Genomic DNA, 18,561 nt, shown 5'->3' with positions numbered 1-18,561 from the left:
GGTCTGAATCGGCGTTATATGAGACTGTTATACGGCTATACGTAAACGGCTCTTTGTCAATGCTAATTTAAAATCGGCCTCAGAAATGCCTGTCGTTTCTCCTTATGTCCGTATAACTCGCGAACGAAGGCAAAATCGAAAAAAAATTGTCACGGGCTAAACATTACCGTTGGAGGTTATGTTTGTATATTCAAAGTTTTGTCCAAGTCTGTTAAGTAGTTTAGAAGAAATTTCGTGGTCACTGCAAATTTCGGCACGAATTGCTCTTTAACTCACGAATGAAGGTGAAATATTAAAAACTCGCAAACGAAGGTAAAACTGAAAAAAAAAATTTCACGAGCTAAACATCACCGTTGGAAGGAAAGGAATATATAATCAAAGTTTCGTTTAAATCTGTTCAGTAGTTTAAAAGAAATTTCTTTGTCACTGCAAATTTCGGCGCGAATTGCCGTTTAATTTACAAATTAAGGCGAAATGTAAGAAATTTTTACGAGCTAAACATCACCGTTAGGTCGTGCTGAATACGTGTACCAAGTTTCACCGAGCTACGTTCATTAGTTTGATAGATATTTCTTGGTTACCGAATTTGGAAATTAGCCGTGAGACCGACCGCGTGTCAGGCCGTAAATTTGTCTGAGACGTTTTGAATCGACACTTCTGCGGTCTTAGCCGTATTGTTGTCCANGAAGCGGCTGAACCCCTATACACGAGGCTAGTAGCGTGGACAGTTCATGCGCCGGATGAACTAGCGGCTAGTACTATCCCTGTGTACAGGCACCTATAATACGTGCTCTGCATAGTTCTCCGCTTGCAAATTAAACTATTTGCTGATAAACGAAGTGATAAACTCTGACTACAAGGTAAATATTATCCAAAATATATGCGTTTTTATAGTTATTATTAGACAAAATGGAGTTTGACGTGCAATATTATTGTAAATTTATACATGCTTAGTTCAGTTTATCAATACGCACGTACTTCGTGAATTATATTCTCATAAAATTGTCAATCTTGAAATAACCAAGTAATTCACGTTTTGTATTAAAGAATCTAATTTCTTTAAGTAATGCAAAATATATGTAACTCAATCGTCGTTCTATACCAGTTTATACGTGTTTGAGTGACCGAAGACGGACGAGCGATAACAAAAGCTAACACTCGGTAGTCGGCACCCGTTGCAAGGCATGGTGATGTTGAAATCGCGCAACTCGGCGGAAGTGTTTTCAACATCAACAATAGTAAACACCTTACCTAAGTAACTAGAATATGATTAGTTTGATAGGGTTTTATTAACATCATTTTCTAATAGGATTCACAAACAACGTTAAATTTTTTAGGTACCGTAGTTGAGCGCCAAAAATTGTTCTAACTTCTAACAATAAATTCATGTAGTGAAATCTGAATAAGTGTCAGGAATTCATTGTAGGCTAGCTACTTTGTAGTGACTAGGAAATAACAGCACATGGGCTGATGGGCAACATACTGCCAGATGTAAAAATATTTATGTGTCCTAAACTATTGAAAAACTTATTCAAATGAGGGGTAAGGAAAGCTAGTACTTGTACTTGCTTGAGCTTTTCAGCATCCAAAGGTCACTGCCTCACTGGCCTTGGGTCAGCAGTTTTAAACAGAAGGCTTATGGCATTTTAATGAGACAATCCATATTCCATTTACCTAATAACATCTAGTTTTTTAGCATGCCATTTGCGCAATAAATATATTTGTAAAACCGCAAGATTCAAAATTATGAGTTCTCAGATTTTTTCAAATTTACAGACATGATTTTAGAAATTTAGACCAAGCACATAGATTTGTAATTGTCTATATGTATATTTAATTTATTTACCATTACTGACAAATGAGTTGCTTCTACACTTCTTCCCAATTTAACACTTTGACTGTGACTTAGGAGGTAGGTACATGGCATTTATTATACAACTACTACAATAACAATTTGCATCACGTGGGTACTAAAGCTTGAAAAAAAAACATTTTCTGAGCAAATGGAATCGGAATGTAACTGCAATATACTCAAACTACAAATCATTTTGGGGTAAAATGCTGCTAAATGGGAAGTTTATAAGATGATGTCTTACAAAACTGCTCTAAGCAAAGCATGAAGTGGTAGGTACCAACAAGTAACAACTGTTCAAGTTATTGGCAAAAACTGCTGTAGCAAATGCCTGGGTGCTTGGTGATCAGTTTTATAGTCAGTAAAAATCAATGTAAATTGCTGAAGTCATTGAAGATTACTGAATGTATTGTCACAGTGTCACTCACTAGTAATAGGTCAGACACATGAAGAAATGTTTCCATAACCAAATCACAATGATTTTAGATGTTTGCGTTCCAGTACTAAAGTATTTGAAGCTGAGGATCTGAACTTCATGTCATGACAAGCTACTGATCTGAGTCTTGCTTTAACATAATTGCAAAACAAGGAAGCTAGTTAGTGCTAAAGTTAGATAGAAAGCTGGAAAAGTAACTATTAATTGCTAGCCCAGTGCTCAGAATCCGTATAACTGTTTATCTTGCTTTTTACAGTGTCATTCTGTTTCTGTGTGAGCTTAGGCAACTTTCAAATGACTAATATCTTTTTCTATTGCAATAATCCATACCAATATTGAAAAAATAATTTTCAACATATTGGAACTGGATAACATCCTTTATTTGATACCTTTTCCTTTTTGTAGCTACCCACTCATTATTTCAGGCTAGATTTCAACTACTAAGATTCTTATGATTTGATTGCATGATGTTTGTGTAGGTTTTTGAAAACCTTATTGTCAATTATCTATCATATTTTTCACAAGTTTATGATCTGGCTGATATTTTGAAGTGCTTTTTTTATACTAAATTTTTTAAGTGTGCATCATATATTTATATGGTGCACGTCGCAGTTTGAAACATGCATCATGCATGCATGTACCATATTAGGCGCACGTTACAGTCAATGTGTTAAAGAAACCATAAAATTTCTTGTTAGAAATTATTTTTGTCATTTTTTTGTTCTAGTTGAACATTAGTAAGATATATCTAACTTCTTTCAGTTTTTTGTATTTTCTTATTTTTTTATGTTATTAATATAGGTATATTAATTTACAAACTGTATATTTCTATTTGAATATTGCAACTTTATCTTTAGACTTTAACCCTTTAGCAAATTAGCACTCACATTTCTTGAGAGTTTAAAATACCACTTTGCATCCATACCACATAACTAAAATTTAATAATTAAAAAAATTAACAGGTTACACATATGCCCATCTGGTCATAGCACTGTGCCACTGCCTGAAATTGATGATAATTGTCCAACTTGACAAATAAGTCTTAACTGTCTTATAGGCAAAGAAGAAACATCAGTTTGAAAGGCAACAAATGTGGTACCTACAACTAGTCTGTGAGCGACACTGAAGGGTTAAAATATCTGCTCATGTGTTTTTCTTTGTAAAGTTTAGTGGATCATTTTCTCCATAGCATGTGTAATCAAGTTTTTTTAAAGTTTATTTTTGAGAAGAAATTCAGTTCTATATTTATACTGTATTTAATTCAGAATGCTTTGACTCCTTTCAGAGGAACTGGTTTTGTAAAGGAAGTCTCTGAGGGTGTAGTAAACTTGTTATCTAAACTTAGGAATCTTTTGCTGATCTTCGATCCCTCATCGTAATTAATTCTAGTCCAAATATGGCATACAACTCAATGCCAGCTGCCTTCACTCATGCTTTACTACCTCATCAACAAGACAACAACATGCCGGCTGGAATATCCCCCAGAATTTGTCCATTTCAAAGCCCTGATTGGGATGATGCGGGACGAGGGCACGCTGCAGGACGCCTGAGGAGCCGGAAGCAAGTATCAAAGAATTATAAATATGTAAATAATCTTATAACTGGCAATGATCACTTTCTTAATGCTGCAGACAAATTAGGTAGTTATTTACATACTCCATGTAAATTATAGCAGTCTATCTTATAGCAGTTGAGTAAAGAGCCTATAAGTTTAGAAAGTAAATTCAATGCTAAAGTTGCATTAATCTTGAATTGTGGGAATTCTTTTGTTTGTTCCTTAGGCATTAGAAGGACAAATATTATGCTTACGGTATAGGATAGTAATGCATGGAATTGCAAGATCTCACTAAAAAGTGAAAGATTTTTTTCATTGTTTGAAAGAATCTCAAACTTTTTCTCATTGAAAATGCTAAACAGTCAGAAGTCATGTGAGAACTTCAGTCATGTATAAATTTTTGTCTCCCCTATCAGCATGGATATGCTTTATTGATTACAGTCAAGTACATAATATAAAATAGAGATATTAGCAGAGATACTCTTTTTGACACCACACTTGTCACAAAAAGCTGGCCTAGCTCAAGGAAAGGATAAAATTTCAAACAAGGTACCAGTGGTTTTGACATGATGTTTCTTCTTCTGGATATATCTTGGATAAAATGGTTTGAATGTTTAACATTAATGACAATTTGATTGATTCTAAGTAACCTCAGAGTGCATCGTTATTGATACCCCTAGACCATTTGACTGAAAAATGTGACTCATCTGCACCACTGCCTCCAACAACTAGTCGCTGTTTTATATTTTGTTTATGTTCCACACCATTTTAGTGCCTTTAATTTTCCATTTTTATTTGGATCCTAATTTCTGCATTTTTTGAATATCTTGTCCTGCCTCATCAAAAGTAATGTAAGAAATTGTTGCAGAGAAATAAAGACGGTGGCTGACTGCCCTGCTCCGGATGTCTATTTTGTCAACGATGAGAACAATATGCTGTGTTTTAAAGTTCTTCTTATTGGCCCTGAGAACACTCCTTATGAAGGAGGGTTCTTCCATTTCTATGTCAGGTACGTAAGACCAACGTTGAAAGGATAATTAAATGTTTTATTATGTATTTGTCTTGAAATGCTCCTATTTTACTTTACAAACCTATCTACATCAATTTAATGTAAAAGAACAGTTCACATCAAAACAAAAAATGTCTTCCAAAAATTTTCAAATTGCCAATCTCATCTACCTTCTTTGAAATTGATTTAAATTGGCAGGTTAATTTGTGTTAAATATTAGTAAATTGTTGAGATATGATATAACTACCCTGATGTTTTGCAGGTTGGGCCCCAACTACCCAGTGGAACCTCCTCGAGTGTGCTTCATGTCTGGCTACCGCTTTGGACACTTGGTACGCTTCAGTCCCAACTTCTATCGTAATGGCCACATCTGCATCAGTATACTCAAGTGAGTTAGTAAAAATTAATATTATGAGCAAAAGCTTATGAGAACTAATATTTTTAGATGTTACTTTTAAAGAATGAACTGATACTATCTAAAAATCTTCTATTAAAGTTTGCCATTATGTGTGTTAAGTTTTTTAAAATGAATGCATTCTCATGTTTTGTACTACTGAAGGTTTAAACTTATCAAAAAATATAACTCAGTACTCACTGCAGTGAGTGACAGAGCGCATTTTCTCGTCGACGAAAACTTGAGGTCACAGACGGACGGACAGACTGACAGACGGACATGGCAAGCACAATAGTGCATTTTTTCCATAAATGAGAAAATGCGCTAAAAAGGGCATTAATGGTGAGATTGTCTTATATTATCAGAGGCAGTAGGGCACAGAGAGTGAATATTGTTGGAAGTAATTGTTTATGAGGCTGCTGGACGTGATGTTTATGAGGGTGCCTAAATTTTCTTCCCGCAGCACATGGCCTGGTGAACCATGGAATCCTGACATGGACCTGCGCTCTCTGTTTTTGGGCATCAGATCGCGGATGACAAATGAGGCACTTTGCAGGGAGCCAAGATTTGAAGTGGCAAGTGTTTGTTATTTGTGCTTTATAAAACACCAGGGGCCATACTTTCAAAACTCGCTAGGTAAATGTAAGTACTTACGCTCTATTTTCTTGTCTATGATTGGTAGATTTGGCTTGAAAGGCCGTCAATGATTGGCTGATGAACTTACGATCTCTTAACTTTTTTTTTTGAGAGTATAGGCCCAGATGTATAATTTAAGTTTTGTATTAAGTCTTCTGAGTTGAGAGTGATGTCAGGCAAGTTATATTTATGATTGATGTTAAATGAAAACTGCACAGCAACATGATCATTGGGGTTTCTTAAATTTGGGTGAATGAGAATACATGAATTTCTCAATGGATTATTGTTTTATAAACTTTTCTGAGCTCTAAGGTGAACCTATGATTTAGGTTCAATTTTTATCCTATTTATCCTATTTTCGGGTTACCGTATCAATTTCTTGTTCTGGGATGAAGAGCTTTATTGTTTATATATTTTCTGATTGGTTATATTTTTATTCCATCACGACTAATGGCATGACTATACACCAGTTAGAGCGCCGTGGCACTACTAATGGCATGACTATTCACCAGTTAGAGGGCCATGGCACTACTAATGGCATGACTATACACCAGTTAGAGGGCCATGGCACTACTAATGGCATGACTTATTCACCAGTTTGAAGGCCGTGGCACGAGAGAAGTGTGGCTGTACGACATGTACATACGTCACGAGACATTGCGCGTGACTGTGGTGCATGGACTACGCACGTGGCAGAAGTACGACATCCCTGCCAAGCTCGTGCGCCACATGGTTGCCAACTTCTTCGAGCATTACGTTTCTTATGTGTCATCCTGCCACACGTACAAAGTCTTCGATGGATCCGCGTACCAAGTGAGATCAATTCCACTGCGTAATGGGCCAGGAATGTTTGGATCCTTGTTTACCAAATGGTTTTTCGTACTCTTTTGAAGTATGAATATCACGGCAGTTTTATGTGAAGCTTTTGTTTTGTAATTTATAGTTGCAGATTTTTATGCTTGTGGATTTGGCTCAATAAAGCTTAAAAATATTTTACATACATTTTCTTATGATTTCTATTCAAACTACCATTTTACATCGTGTTTTAGTGACTGGGCTCTATTTCGAGATCCTAAAAACCTTAACTTTTGTTGTCGGAAATGCTGCTCTATTCGCATCACGTATGAATAACTCTGATCAAATTGTTTATCCTGTCAAACCTTTTGCAGAACATGCTTGCAAAAGAATGAACGTAGATGCAGTTGAACGATTAAGCTAACTCTTATATGATTGTAGCAAAAATTATCGTACATGTAGTACCATTTACGATTACACCATGTAGTACATGTAGTCGCACCAAGCAATCGTATAATTTCTTTGTATGATTGCTATGAATGCCTTCCTGCGTGCAGGTTCCTCTGGTACCCGAGGTCTTCAAGCCAAACTTCACGAACATTCTCAAGGATATCATCAAGCTGCATCAAGAACTCCTGCCTTTCAAGGACCGAATCTTTGGTTCTTAGAGCATGTTTCTGGCAGGACTTCTACTTTTGAAAACACAGAGCACAAAGCAGGGAAAATTCATTGTTTCATTTATGAGGAGTTATACGTGATTTTTTTATATGTTTTGATATTATGTTCTCCTAGTACTTGAATATGCGATTAAAAAAAATTATACAGCCCTCTAAATAAATAAATAGCAAATATGATTTATAATGATCTAGCTGATAGGTAGTCAATCATCAGATGATCATTACAGTTTTATTGAGTTCTAGATTAAGAATAACTGATTGTTGACTTCACTCGGTAGCTCTTTCATTTATAAATTATGGGATCTGTGTCATCCTCTTGATTGTTTTAGTGATGGCACATGTTGCCTTGTTTTCAGCCATCCATGCTTTATTCCTAATATTTATAAGCAAACATTTCGCATTTTCTTTATTAAGACTAAATCGTGTCATTATAAATTTTATATATTTTCGCCTATTATATTTAACAAGATAAGGCTAAAAGAAGTATATTTGTTACTAAAATTGTTGCCATTTTCAGTATTTCATTAAGATTAGTATTGTAATTATGGAAACCGCAGAAGGTGGCCATCGCCACCAGGGGACTGGAACTCTCCCCCGGCTCTCCGTCTTACACATACAAGCTTACAGCATGAAATTTATGACGGCCTTGATTTGCTTTAGTGTACGTCGGCCTAAGGAGCGTCTTAATTTGCTCTAGTTTACGTCGTTTGCAGTGAAGATGTAGTAGTAACTGAGTCAACTGTGCTACTCGCCAGCATTTTTATATTTCCTGTAAACAAGTCACGAAAAGTACAAGAATCTGCGACAGGCCATGGGCATATTTCTTCTGCGCTGACACTACCAAACATTGCTATTTGTTGGGAGAATTTATAATGCTGGCCCATTTACNTCTGAACGGGGTTGGAAACGAAAACCTACTCAATAATTTTGCGGCGGAACACGAAGTTGGCACGCCATGTATTGAGTTGAAATATATTAATCGTTTCTTGGAGTTTGAATGCAGCGCCGTCTTATGACATTCGGTTAACAGGAATAAGAAACTTTATTCGTAGGATGTACGCAAGGTTTAGCCTGAATTCAATATTATGACAATCGCAAGGTTTGTTGTTCTGCCGGCGACGTGGTGATTAAATGGTCTAAATTGTCTAGTCTACAGGAATGCTTACCTCCTATCTATAGTACCGTATGTGGCAATTGTAAAGGTGAAGTGATTGAATATACTTACTGCCGTACAAAGTGCAATGCACAAACAGTGAATTGGTATGGTAGTCTTTGAACCTATTTGCCGTTATAACATAACATAACATAGTGATGTCGGCTCTGAAGTGTAGGCCTGATGTGGCCTGTCGCCGATCCTTTTCCATTTCGTGCCTTGTTCATAGATCTAAACTCGTGTCATTTGACCGGATCTTTTCATGACTGTCGATAGTTTGAAGAAGCTACTAGACTTCCACCGGGTTCGATAAGGAGCTAGGCATTTCAAATCTGAACATATATTTTTCCATAGCTTTATCTAGTCTGTTCTTGAACGCGTTCATACTTGGAGCGCCAAGTTGAGTCATATCTTGGTACGAGTAGAAGGTGCGGTGTACAGAAATGAACATAGAGGTGTAACTTAGACTTTGAGTACCTACAAGAGATGAGTTGAGCTAGCGAGTGTAGCGCGCGAGTATTTCCCGACGACCTCCCTAGAATATCAAACCATCTCACTGGCTTGATATTCTACATTCACTGCCTTGAATGCCCACTATGCCATTAATTTCGTAATGTAAGAAACTTAATTAAACGCAATAGGTCCCTTGCGTCTAGAAACATGCTTGTTAAAACGTCCAAGTACATTCATATTCATACCCTTGATAATACTCTTTAATTTAACATGCCTTTGGTGCTCACTCATATCACTTCTCATTATGATAATAAATAAAAAAAGTCTCATTTTTCCTACAAACTTTGGAAGGTAGGTAGCTAGGATGCATTTCAGTAGGCAGGTATAACACCTTCAGCCTCGGCTTCAGGCTTCAGATGCAGATTAGGTAGGCTTAGTATGTATGAAAATGATCAGTCTACAGGTGATTTTTCAAAAGCTGCAGGCAATTGAGGCAAAATATATTATTTTTTTTACTTGGTTACTTTAAAGCCACAAGATTTCAATAACAAGTAGTAAGTAGTATGGTAGGAAAATACCAAACCTGCTTATTCTGTTATTCACACAGGTAAGTCAGATCTTCTTCTTCATTTTATTTGCCAAAGAAATGTCAGGTAATCACTGGTAATCGTAATGCCTTCAGCCTTGGCAGCCTTGCTCCTCAACTTCAGTTGAGCCTCAAGTCCTCATTCACAATAATTTCACATTGACAGTAGAAGGTTAACAAATTTAATTGATAAATATGACTATATCAGGGTTTGCTGTTCTGCCGGCGAAGTGGTGATTAAATGGTCTAAATAGTCTAGTCTACAGGAATGCTTACCTCCTATCTATAGTGTGTGGCAATTGAAAAGGTGAAGTGATTGAATATAATTATCGTCGTACAAAGTGCTATGCGCAAACGGTGAAGTGATATAGTAGTTTTCGAACCCGTTTACTGTAATACGAAAAGTTAAGGCATATCTTGGTACAAGTAGAAGGTGCGGTGTACAGAAATAAACATGGGGGTGTAACTTAGACTTTGAGTACAAGCAATGAGTTGAGCTAGCGAGTGTAGCGCGTGAGTGTTTCCCGACGACGTCCCTAGAACCATCTCACTGGTAGTGCGGTGAATGCCCACTATGCCTTCCTTAGTTTCCTTAGTATTTGTTCGGGACGTAGCAGTCCCAGGCCACGATGGATCGCTGCCTCTGATTATCGTTCATCCGCCCTCATTTGGGCCACCTGATGCACGATGCTGTTGCTTGCTTCTCGCCGCTGGTAGTGTTGCAGGGGAGGTCGATCTGGGATTGTGCCATGCCAGTAATTTCGTAATGTAAAAAACTTGAGTGCAATAGTTTCCTTGCGCCTAGAAACATGATGGTTAAAACGTCCAAGCAGTTATGTGTTTACATTTATATTCATCATACCCTGAATAATACTTATTAATTTAACATGCCTTTGGTGCTCACTCATATCACTTCTCAGTAAATATTTAACAGAATTTATCTAATTTAATATTTGGAGCTCATCTGAGGTTTTTATTCTCGCATACGCAACTTTCGTAATGGCTAGTTTTCGGAAAACTGGAAGCATTTCTCTGGTAAGTCTTTAATATGTAAAGAAGTTTCTTGTTGTTGTGCATTGCTGTCACCCAAATAATTATCTTGTATTGTCTGTATCTGGTACGGTATATATAGCATTGTCATTAGCTGGTATGTAAAGCATTGTCCTTAGCTGGTATATATATCATTGTCTGTAGCTGGTACATATAGCATTGTCTGTAGCTGGTAGATATAGCATTGTCTGTAGGTGGTATATATAGCATTGTCTGTAGCTGGTATATACCGTATAGCATTGTCTTTACCTGGTATATATATATCATTGTCTTTAACTGGTATATATTGCATTGTCTTTAGCTGGTATATATAGCATTGTCTTTAGCTGGTATATATAGCATTGTCTGTAGCTGTTATATATAGCTAAAGATGAACCTTCTTTGGTCCAGTTTTAAATGTCCTCGCCCGAAGTTTTTCATCCCCAATTTCGAAAGTAGAAAATCGCATGTTAATGCAAATAATAGAATAAAATAACCCTAAATAACTCACGCATTTTATTTTGAATAATGAATTTTATTGTAAATAACGCATTTTATTGCAAATAACGTATTTTATTGTAAATAACGAATTTTATTGTAAATAACGCATTTTATTGTAAATAACGCCTTTTATTGTGAATAATGCATTTTATTGTAACGCATTTTATTGTAAGTAACGCATTTTATTGTAAATAACGCATTTTATTGTAAGTAACGCATTTTATTGTAAATAACGCATTTTATTTGAAATAACGCATTTTATTTTAAATAACGCATTTTATTGTAAATAACACATTTTATTGTAAATAACGCATTTTATTGTAAATAACGCATTTTATTGTTATTAAAACAACAGCATTTTCATAGTGTAGGCGATCGCCTCTGCTAGCAGAGGCTGGACATAGGCTATGCATGTCCTGTGTGTAGTAGTCCTTGGCTGGTATATATACCGTACTATTATTGTCTGTAGCTGGTATATATAGCATTGTCTGGAGCTGGTATATTTAGCTAAAGACGAAACTTCTTTGGTCCAGTTTTAAATGTCCTCGCCCGAAGTTTTTCATCCCCAATTTCGAAAGTAGAAAATCGCATGTTAATGCAAATTATAGAATAAAATAGTCTTGAATTATTTTAAATAACGCATTTTATTGTAAATAACACATTTTATTGTAAATAACGCATTTTATTGTAAATAACGCATTTTATTGTAAATAATGCATTTTATTGTAAATAATGCATTTTATTGTAAATAATGCATTTTATTGTAAATAACGCATTTTATTGTTATTGTTCGTGTTATTTAAGGCACGAGAGCTGGCGATCGATGACCCGGTCCTGCGCTCGCACATCTCACTAGGCGTCGCCAGCTGTCCCTTCAACAGCAAGGATTGGGACATCGCACCCAACTCTGCCACGGCTCTCAAACGCGCCGAAAGGCAAGCTCAATCATTCTATTTGATATTTTCAATTGTTATATATACCTAAGTGTATTTTCGCTTGTTTTTTTTTCAATATTTCCAGTTTTAATTTCAAAAATTGTGATGTCTATTTAGTTGGGTGCTTCCTTGTACATGTGTCAGCATCGTTCGTGGACTGTCGCGTCTTTATATTCGTTGCGTAATCGTTCGTATGATCCGATTACGATATAGTCATGTTGCCCGTTGCATCGTGAAATAGTACCTATTTTAATGTCATCATTCAATTCATCTCAGATGCATTCTGATCATATTATTACCTATACCAGTAATCTTCATCTCAGTCCACGGCTTCAACATCATCTTTGTTCATTCATGGATCATGTAATAATTGTGTTCTCACGTCACGATTTGATCCATCAGAGACGTGGCCATGGGAATGTCATCGCCTACAGAAGGCATTTTCGTCTCTGGCGACGACGCTAACATTATGTTCGTACACGCGATGATAGTGGGTAGTTTCGATACCCCTTACGAAGGCGGCTTTTTTCAATTCATGGTCAGGTAAGAACTTTTCGCCATCGAGGTAATATTCTTTGTATTTTCTCAGCCTTTTTTTATTGTTCTAACTCAGTATGAAAGCTGGTTTGAATTTGTCATTCTTCTCATGAACAAATTTCAACTGTACTTCAAATCAGACACACTTTTACTAAAAGTTCGTGCTAAATGTAGCTTCAAACAACCATTGCCACCATCAGGATTTTTTGTTCGTATTTTTCAAGCAAATGATCACGCCATGATTGTTCGCTGAAGGAAATATAATAACAGGAATAAATATTCATTTTAATGCTCAAAACTTGTATCATGTTGGAAACTTATTATCAGACCCTATTAATTTATTTATGTCCTGTGCTTGTCTTGATTATTTATTAAGATTAATCAAAACAAGCATAACTAGTCGGTGATGTTCACTCACTCTCCTCAGTTGTGATATGTACATAACTAATCGATGATAATAATTTGTACTTTACTAAATGATCATTAAATACTTCGGCAGATTTGGACCAAACTATCCGTTCGACCCTCCACGAGTTTGCTGCATGTCAAGCTATCGCTACGGCCACGTTGTGAGATTCAACCCAAACTTCTATGAAGATGGCACCGTGTGCCTCAGCATTTTAGGGTAAGACTTTTGATCAATTTAGCACATATATTTGTACGATTTTTCATTTTTCATTTTGTTTGCTTCATTCAACAAAAGTTTTGAACCGTTTTTTTACAGGTTCGAGCCAATACCTTTTCATGTGTTGGGTCTTTTTGCAGAAGTTTTTAGATTGAACTATCACTTTCAACGCGCAATAGAAATTGCTTCCTAGAGGGTTAGTACAGCCATCAAAATTTCATAGTTGAATTGCAGTAACTATTTTTACCGCTTGTACTTACAGCTGTTATACTTAACTCTACAGATTGCTGCTGCCATCACTCTTCCTACTGCTATAAGTGATTCTCTTGTAACTACTGCTCTTGAAACTCCTATTAATAGCACCAGTACCTTCTATTTTAGCCACATCTACTAACCTCACAAGCTGGTATCCGTCTTACCCCTGCTACTGCTGACACTATTGCTGCTGCTCACACCACTGCTGCTGCTCACACCGCTGCTGCTGCTCACACCACTGCTGCTGCTCACACCACTGCTGCTGCTCACACCACTGCTGCTGCTCACACCCTTCCTACTGCTATAAGTGATACTCTTGTAACTACTGCTCTTGAAACTCCTATTAATAGCACCAGTACCTTCTATTTTAGCTACATCTACTAACCTCACAAGCTGCTATCATTCTTACCACTGCTGCTGCTCACACCTCTGCTCCTATTTTTACTGCTCAGCAGAGCCATGATACCTCGTGTTACTTCACAGGACGTGGGAGGGTCCGAGCTGGGCCGCAACCAACACCCTGTCGTCTCTGTTGCTCTCCATCCAGTCCATGTTGTCGGCCGAGGCTCTCTGTAATGAACCTGGTTATGAGAGGGTAAGTTGCCCACCTCCCCACCTGCTGTCTTGATGTAGATAGACATTAGCCCACCGTACCTGGTTATGAGAGGGTAAGTTGCCCAACTCCCCACCTGCTGTCTTGATGTAGATAGACATTAGCCCACCGTACCTGGTTATGAGAGGGTAAGTTGCCCACCTCCCAACCTGCTGTCTTGATGTAGATAGACATTAGCCCACCGTACATGGTTATGAGAGGGTAAGTTGCCCACCTGCTGTCTTGATGTAGTCCTGGTTATGAGAGGGTAAGTTGCTCACCTCCCCTCACCTGCTGTCTTGATGTAGATCACAATACCTGGTTCTGAGAGGGTAAGTTGCCCACCTCCCCCCACCTGCTGTCTTGATGTAGCCCACCATACTCTCATTGCCTCTACAAGGCCAACATAATCTGTTTCAAACTGCCCTCGGAAGAGAAATTTCCAAATAAATGATATGGGGTGCAGGATTAAATTATTTAAAATCTTTGGTTAGTAATAGGTGGATGCTGGTGAGCCTTTGGTGTGCTGTTATGTGTCAGGACGGCCCATAAAAAGTATTCAATGGATTAGTATTTGATATCTCTGTAGGCGTCGAGGACAACGGCAGCACAATGGAGTAGTATTCTCACTGTCAGCTCTTAAATTTCAGGCTCACAATCTCCATTGCATGATTGCATGATTCACGGCGGATAGCGTGTAGCTTTAGGCGTGAATTTCCTTCTCCAATTCCAGCTCTTGTACATAGTTTCAACTTCGATCAAATTCCGTAATTTTTTTTCGAAGTTTTGTAGGTGTACCTACATTCAGTATGTGCATGCAGATATTTAGCGTTGAATTTAACCTATTTGTATTTCATTTTAAATTGGCACATGGTCATTTAGTGTCTAATATCTCCTATCGTCTACAAATGTGAGCATAAATATTACTTTAATTGCTGCAATATTTGGCGTTGATTTTAACCTATTCTTACATGATGTTAAATTGGCATATTGTGATTTATATATCCTATCTTCTACAAATCTGAGCATAAATATTACGTACTTTAATAGTTTAATTGCTGCAGCTGCGTGGCTGCAACGCGTCGTCGGTGACCAACTTTGACATTTACGCGCGTCATGAGACGCTGCGCGTGGCGGTGGTCGAGACGCTGCGTCACGCTGAAGGCTTCCGCATCCCGGCGCAGCTCGTGGAGGTCATGAGGAACCTCTTCTTCGAGTACTACGACGCCTATATCGAGTCATGTGACCAGTACGCCATGTACGACAATAAGACAATGCAGGTCTGTACTAATTAGGTGATACTAACACTTGTGACCAGTACGCCATGTACGACAATAAGACAATGGAGGTCTGTACTAATTAGGGGATACTAACAGTGAGGATTGTATGGTTTTGAGGCTCAGTGAAGAGTGAAGAGGGAGCCAAAATTGGGTTATGGTATAGTAAGTAACAGTGAGCCAAAATTGGGTTATGGTAAAGCTAAGTAACAGTGAGCCAAAATTGGGTTATGGTAAAGCTAAGCAAGAGTGAGCCATAATTGGGTTATGGTAAAGTAGGTAACAGTGAGCCAAAATTAGGTTATGGTGAAACTAGGTAACAGTGATCAAAAATAAGGTTATTGTAAGAATTATTATAGATGTTTGTACTCGAGAACAGTATTGGCGGCGTGTAAAACTTTCATATATTATGTGCGACTAACAATATTATCTTGCTACTGGCCTCTGGTAAAGAGTGACTAGGAACTTCCGTGACCAGTAGAGTCTATTTACGAGGCCAAGTGCACGGTAAATGGTACTGGTAAGTATTGGAAAATTTCAATGGCCGCCTCTGCTGTACTGCTTACTGAATACTGAGGCAAGTGAAAAGGGGGTTATTGAAAACTGTGTACATGTGAGAATAAATTGAGTCAGGTGAGCTAGGTACAAATAACTAGATACTATGTTATTCTAAGTTTTGGGATAGTGAGACTGCTGGCAATCATAATGTTCTGCACTCATCAGACATTTTGAATTCTCAGTGAGAGAGCTTATCAATATTTTCTGTAGGAACTAAGTTGTGATGAATCCTCAGAATAAAACATAAAGAGATACCTATACTAAAATTAATGTTTATTGAAAATTTCTCTTATTGATGCAAACTAATCCTTCGTTTCAGGTCTCTTTGCTATCGAAAAACTTCGTTCCAAATTTCAAGGAAATTAAAAAGAACCTCACCGCGCTACACTCGGAGCTACAAGCCAAGCTGTAGCCGCGCTCTGTCACAGAGGCGCTAGTGTTCAGAACTTCTGACTGCATTCTTAAGTTATGATAATCATGATAACTTCAGATGTAACTACTTTTTTTTATATGTGATCCATGATTCTAGTTTAAATTTTAGGCTATTTTAAAGAAAATATCTTTATAAAAATTGTCTTTTTGTAATTGGAGGATTGTTGTAGTTTGAGAGTTGAGAAAGGCTGTGTTGTAGTGAGAAAAATGCTATTTGATAAAAATAAGTGCCTTGGCTTAACAGATATTCTCGAATTATCGTAACTTATTGAAGTCAATCGCCAGGCTTGTGGCAGCTCGTGGCCATAATGTTTCCGTAGAGCGCGGGTACAAGGCTTGTGTAGAGCCCGGGTAAAGTCTTGTGTAGAGCCTGGGTACAAGGCTTGTGTAGAGCCCGGGTAAAGTTTTGTGTAGAGCCCGGGTAAAGTCTTGTGTAGAGCCCGGGTAAAGTCTTGTGTAGAGCCTGGGTACAAGGCTTGTGTAGAGCCTGGGTACAAGTCTTGTGTAGAGCCTGGGTAAAGTCTTGTGTAGAGCGTGGGTACAAGGTTTGTGTAGAGCCTGGGTACTAGGTTTGTGAAGAGCGTGGGTACAAGTCTTGTGTAGAGCCTGGGTACAAGGCTTGTGTAGAGCGTGGGTACAAGTCTTGTGTGGAGCCTGGGTACAAGGCTTGTGTAGAGCCTGGGTACAAGTCTTGTGTAGAGCTTGGGTAAAGTCTTGTGTAGAGCGTGGGTACAAGGTTTGTGTAGAGCCTAGGTACAAGGTTTGTGAAGAGCCTGGGTACAAGTCTTGTGTAGAGCCTGGGTACAAGGCTTGTGTATAGCCCGGGTACAAGGCTTGTGTAGAGCCTGGGTACAAGGCTTGTGTAGAGCGTGGGTACAAGTCTTGTGTAGAGCCTGAGTACAAGGCTTGTGTAGAGCCTGTGAAAGTCTTGTGTTGAGCGTGGGTACAAGGTTTGTGTAGAGCCTGGGTACAAGGTTTGTGTAGAGCCTGGGTACAAGGTTTGTCTAGAGCCTGTGGTACGGCTATGTGCAGGTGAGAGGATATAATGTTGGGCATCCACGCGAGGGTACAAGGCTGTGGCCAGTTTTAGTTTTGTACGTCGGAATGCTGTTATGTTCTCTGTTCATCTTACCTGTGAAGCCTTCTGCTTGTACGTTATCATGTTATACATTCATCTTAGTCTAAATATGTTAACTTCAAAGTCCTATAGTTCAAATTATGCTTAGAGATTTTTAGTATATAGGTATTTATGTCGGGAGAGTTGTTAATAAATAAGACTAAGCAAGAATCAGGTCGAGCTGTATATTTCTCCGTGGAAATTTATTCATATCGCTTTCAGTTATTTTCCCTAGGTGTCTCGATTCTTTCTTTATTTTTCCAGCCCTTTTTAGTGAAGGGTTAACTTCAGTGTGATAATAGTTTCTTTTTGTTTTTCTAAAACTGCCTCTTATTTGTCCCTAAGCGTTCCATCTGAGCCAAATATTGTTCTATATCTTGTTAACCCGGATGTTTTTACCACGCGAAGTACAACATTAAGCTTTCTTTAAATCAATATTTTGAAGTTTACTACAGACTTAGTTTCTCATTTTCAATAATAAACAGTATTGCTGGTCGTTTTCTTCAATTATCCTGTCATTGGAAGTTGTTACCGTCGAATTCTTTCGTTAGTTCTGCGACACTGAGATGCTAATGCCATCTTCCACTGATGTATACTCTGATCAGATGACCACCTGTGCATAAAAGCATGTAAAATGAATCATGCTGCAATTTCATCAATGGGCAGAAGTTTGCAACAACAGAGTTAAATCTGTATCAGGCTTACTTGCCGGAATCCTTGTTCAAAGTTTATGCGTTGAATCGACCTCGTGCCCTGATTTAGCGGAGCGCTGGTGCCGCCACCTGTCCCTGCGAAACGATCGATGGCAGCAACGGATTTTCAGCTTATTTCCTGCTAATCTCCAACCTAATAACGCCCGGCGCCAGGCGCTTCTAACCAGGTGATCTTGGCTCAGATTAGCTCAATAAGAGGGCAGGGGAGGGGACCTCTGATCCGGTGCACAGCGCTGCGTCGCAACACTTCCGTTTTCCGACCGACGTTCGGAACAGCTTTTTTGCCCTTCGCTGTTCTTACTCAAGTGATAAAAAGGTATGCATACTTGTGTTTTAGATACGTGCAATTAGAAATCTTATAATCCTAGGAAACAGTAATTAAATTATCACGATCATCGAGCTAACTACCTTTGTTCACACTTCTCAGGGATGTTAACCTTAAAA

General features: G+C 38.0%; 2 protein-coding genes across 3 annotated transcripts; both read left to right on the top strand.

Annotated features, from left to right (window-relative positions):
* Window positions 1-3,573: 3,573 nt before the first annotated feature.
* LOC108674570 (ubiquitin-conjugating enzyme E2 Z) lies at window positions 3,574-7,694 on the top strand. 2 transcript variants are annotated; one of them, XM_018162534.2, is made up of 6 exons: window positions 3,574-3,848; window positions 4,712-4,852; window positions 5,115-5,240; window positions 5,710-5,821; window positions 6,480-6,695; window positions 7,235-7,694. In XM_018162534.2, the coding sequence occupies exons 1-6, from the start codon at window positions 3,685-3,687 to the stop codon at window positions 7,343-7,345; spliced, it is 870 nt and encodes a 289-aa protein (XP_018018023.1). In that variant the 5' UTR covers window positions 3,574-3,684; the 3' UTR covers window positions 7,346-7,694. The 2 variants fall into 2 exon arrangements, with proteins under 2 accessions (XP_018018023.1, XP_018018024.1); XM_018162535.2 differs by lacking the exon at window positions 3,574-3,848 and adding an exon at window positions 4,015-4,392.
* Window positions 7,695-10,471: 2,777 nt separating this feature from the next.
* Window positions 10,472-16,606, top strand: LOC108674568 (ubiquitin-conjugating enzyme E2 Z). Its single transcript, XM_018162533.2, has 7 exons — window positions 10,472-10,581; window positions 11,881-12,011; window positions 12,414-12,554; window positions 13,048-13,173; window positions 13,912-14,023; window positions 15,085-15,300; window positions 16,175-16,606. The coding sequence occupies exons 1-7, from the start codon at window positions 10,546-10,548 to the stop codon at window positions 16,265-16,267; spliced, it is 855 nt and encodes a 284-aa protein (XP_018018022.1). The 5' UTR covers window positions 10,472-10,545; the 3' UTR covers window positions 16,268-16,606.
* Window positions 16,607-18,561: the final 1,955 nt, after the last annotated feature.

The sequence above is a fragment of the Hyalella azteca genome, unplaced genomic scaffold, assembly GCF_000764305.2.
Source record: "Hyalella azteca isolate HAZT.00-mixed unplaced genomic scaffold, Hazt_2.0.2 contig7125, whole genome shotgun sequence".
Lineage (NCBI taxonomy): Eukaryota > Metazoa > Arthropoda > Malacostraca > Amphipoda > Hyalellidae > Hyalella > Hyalella azteca.
The sequence above is the reverse complement of the archived record's forward strand: the minus strand, read 5'-3'. Positions and strand labels throughout refer to the sequence as shown.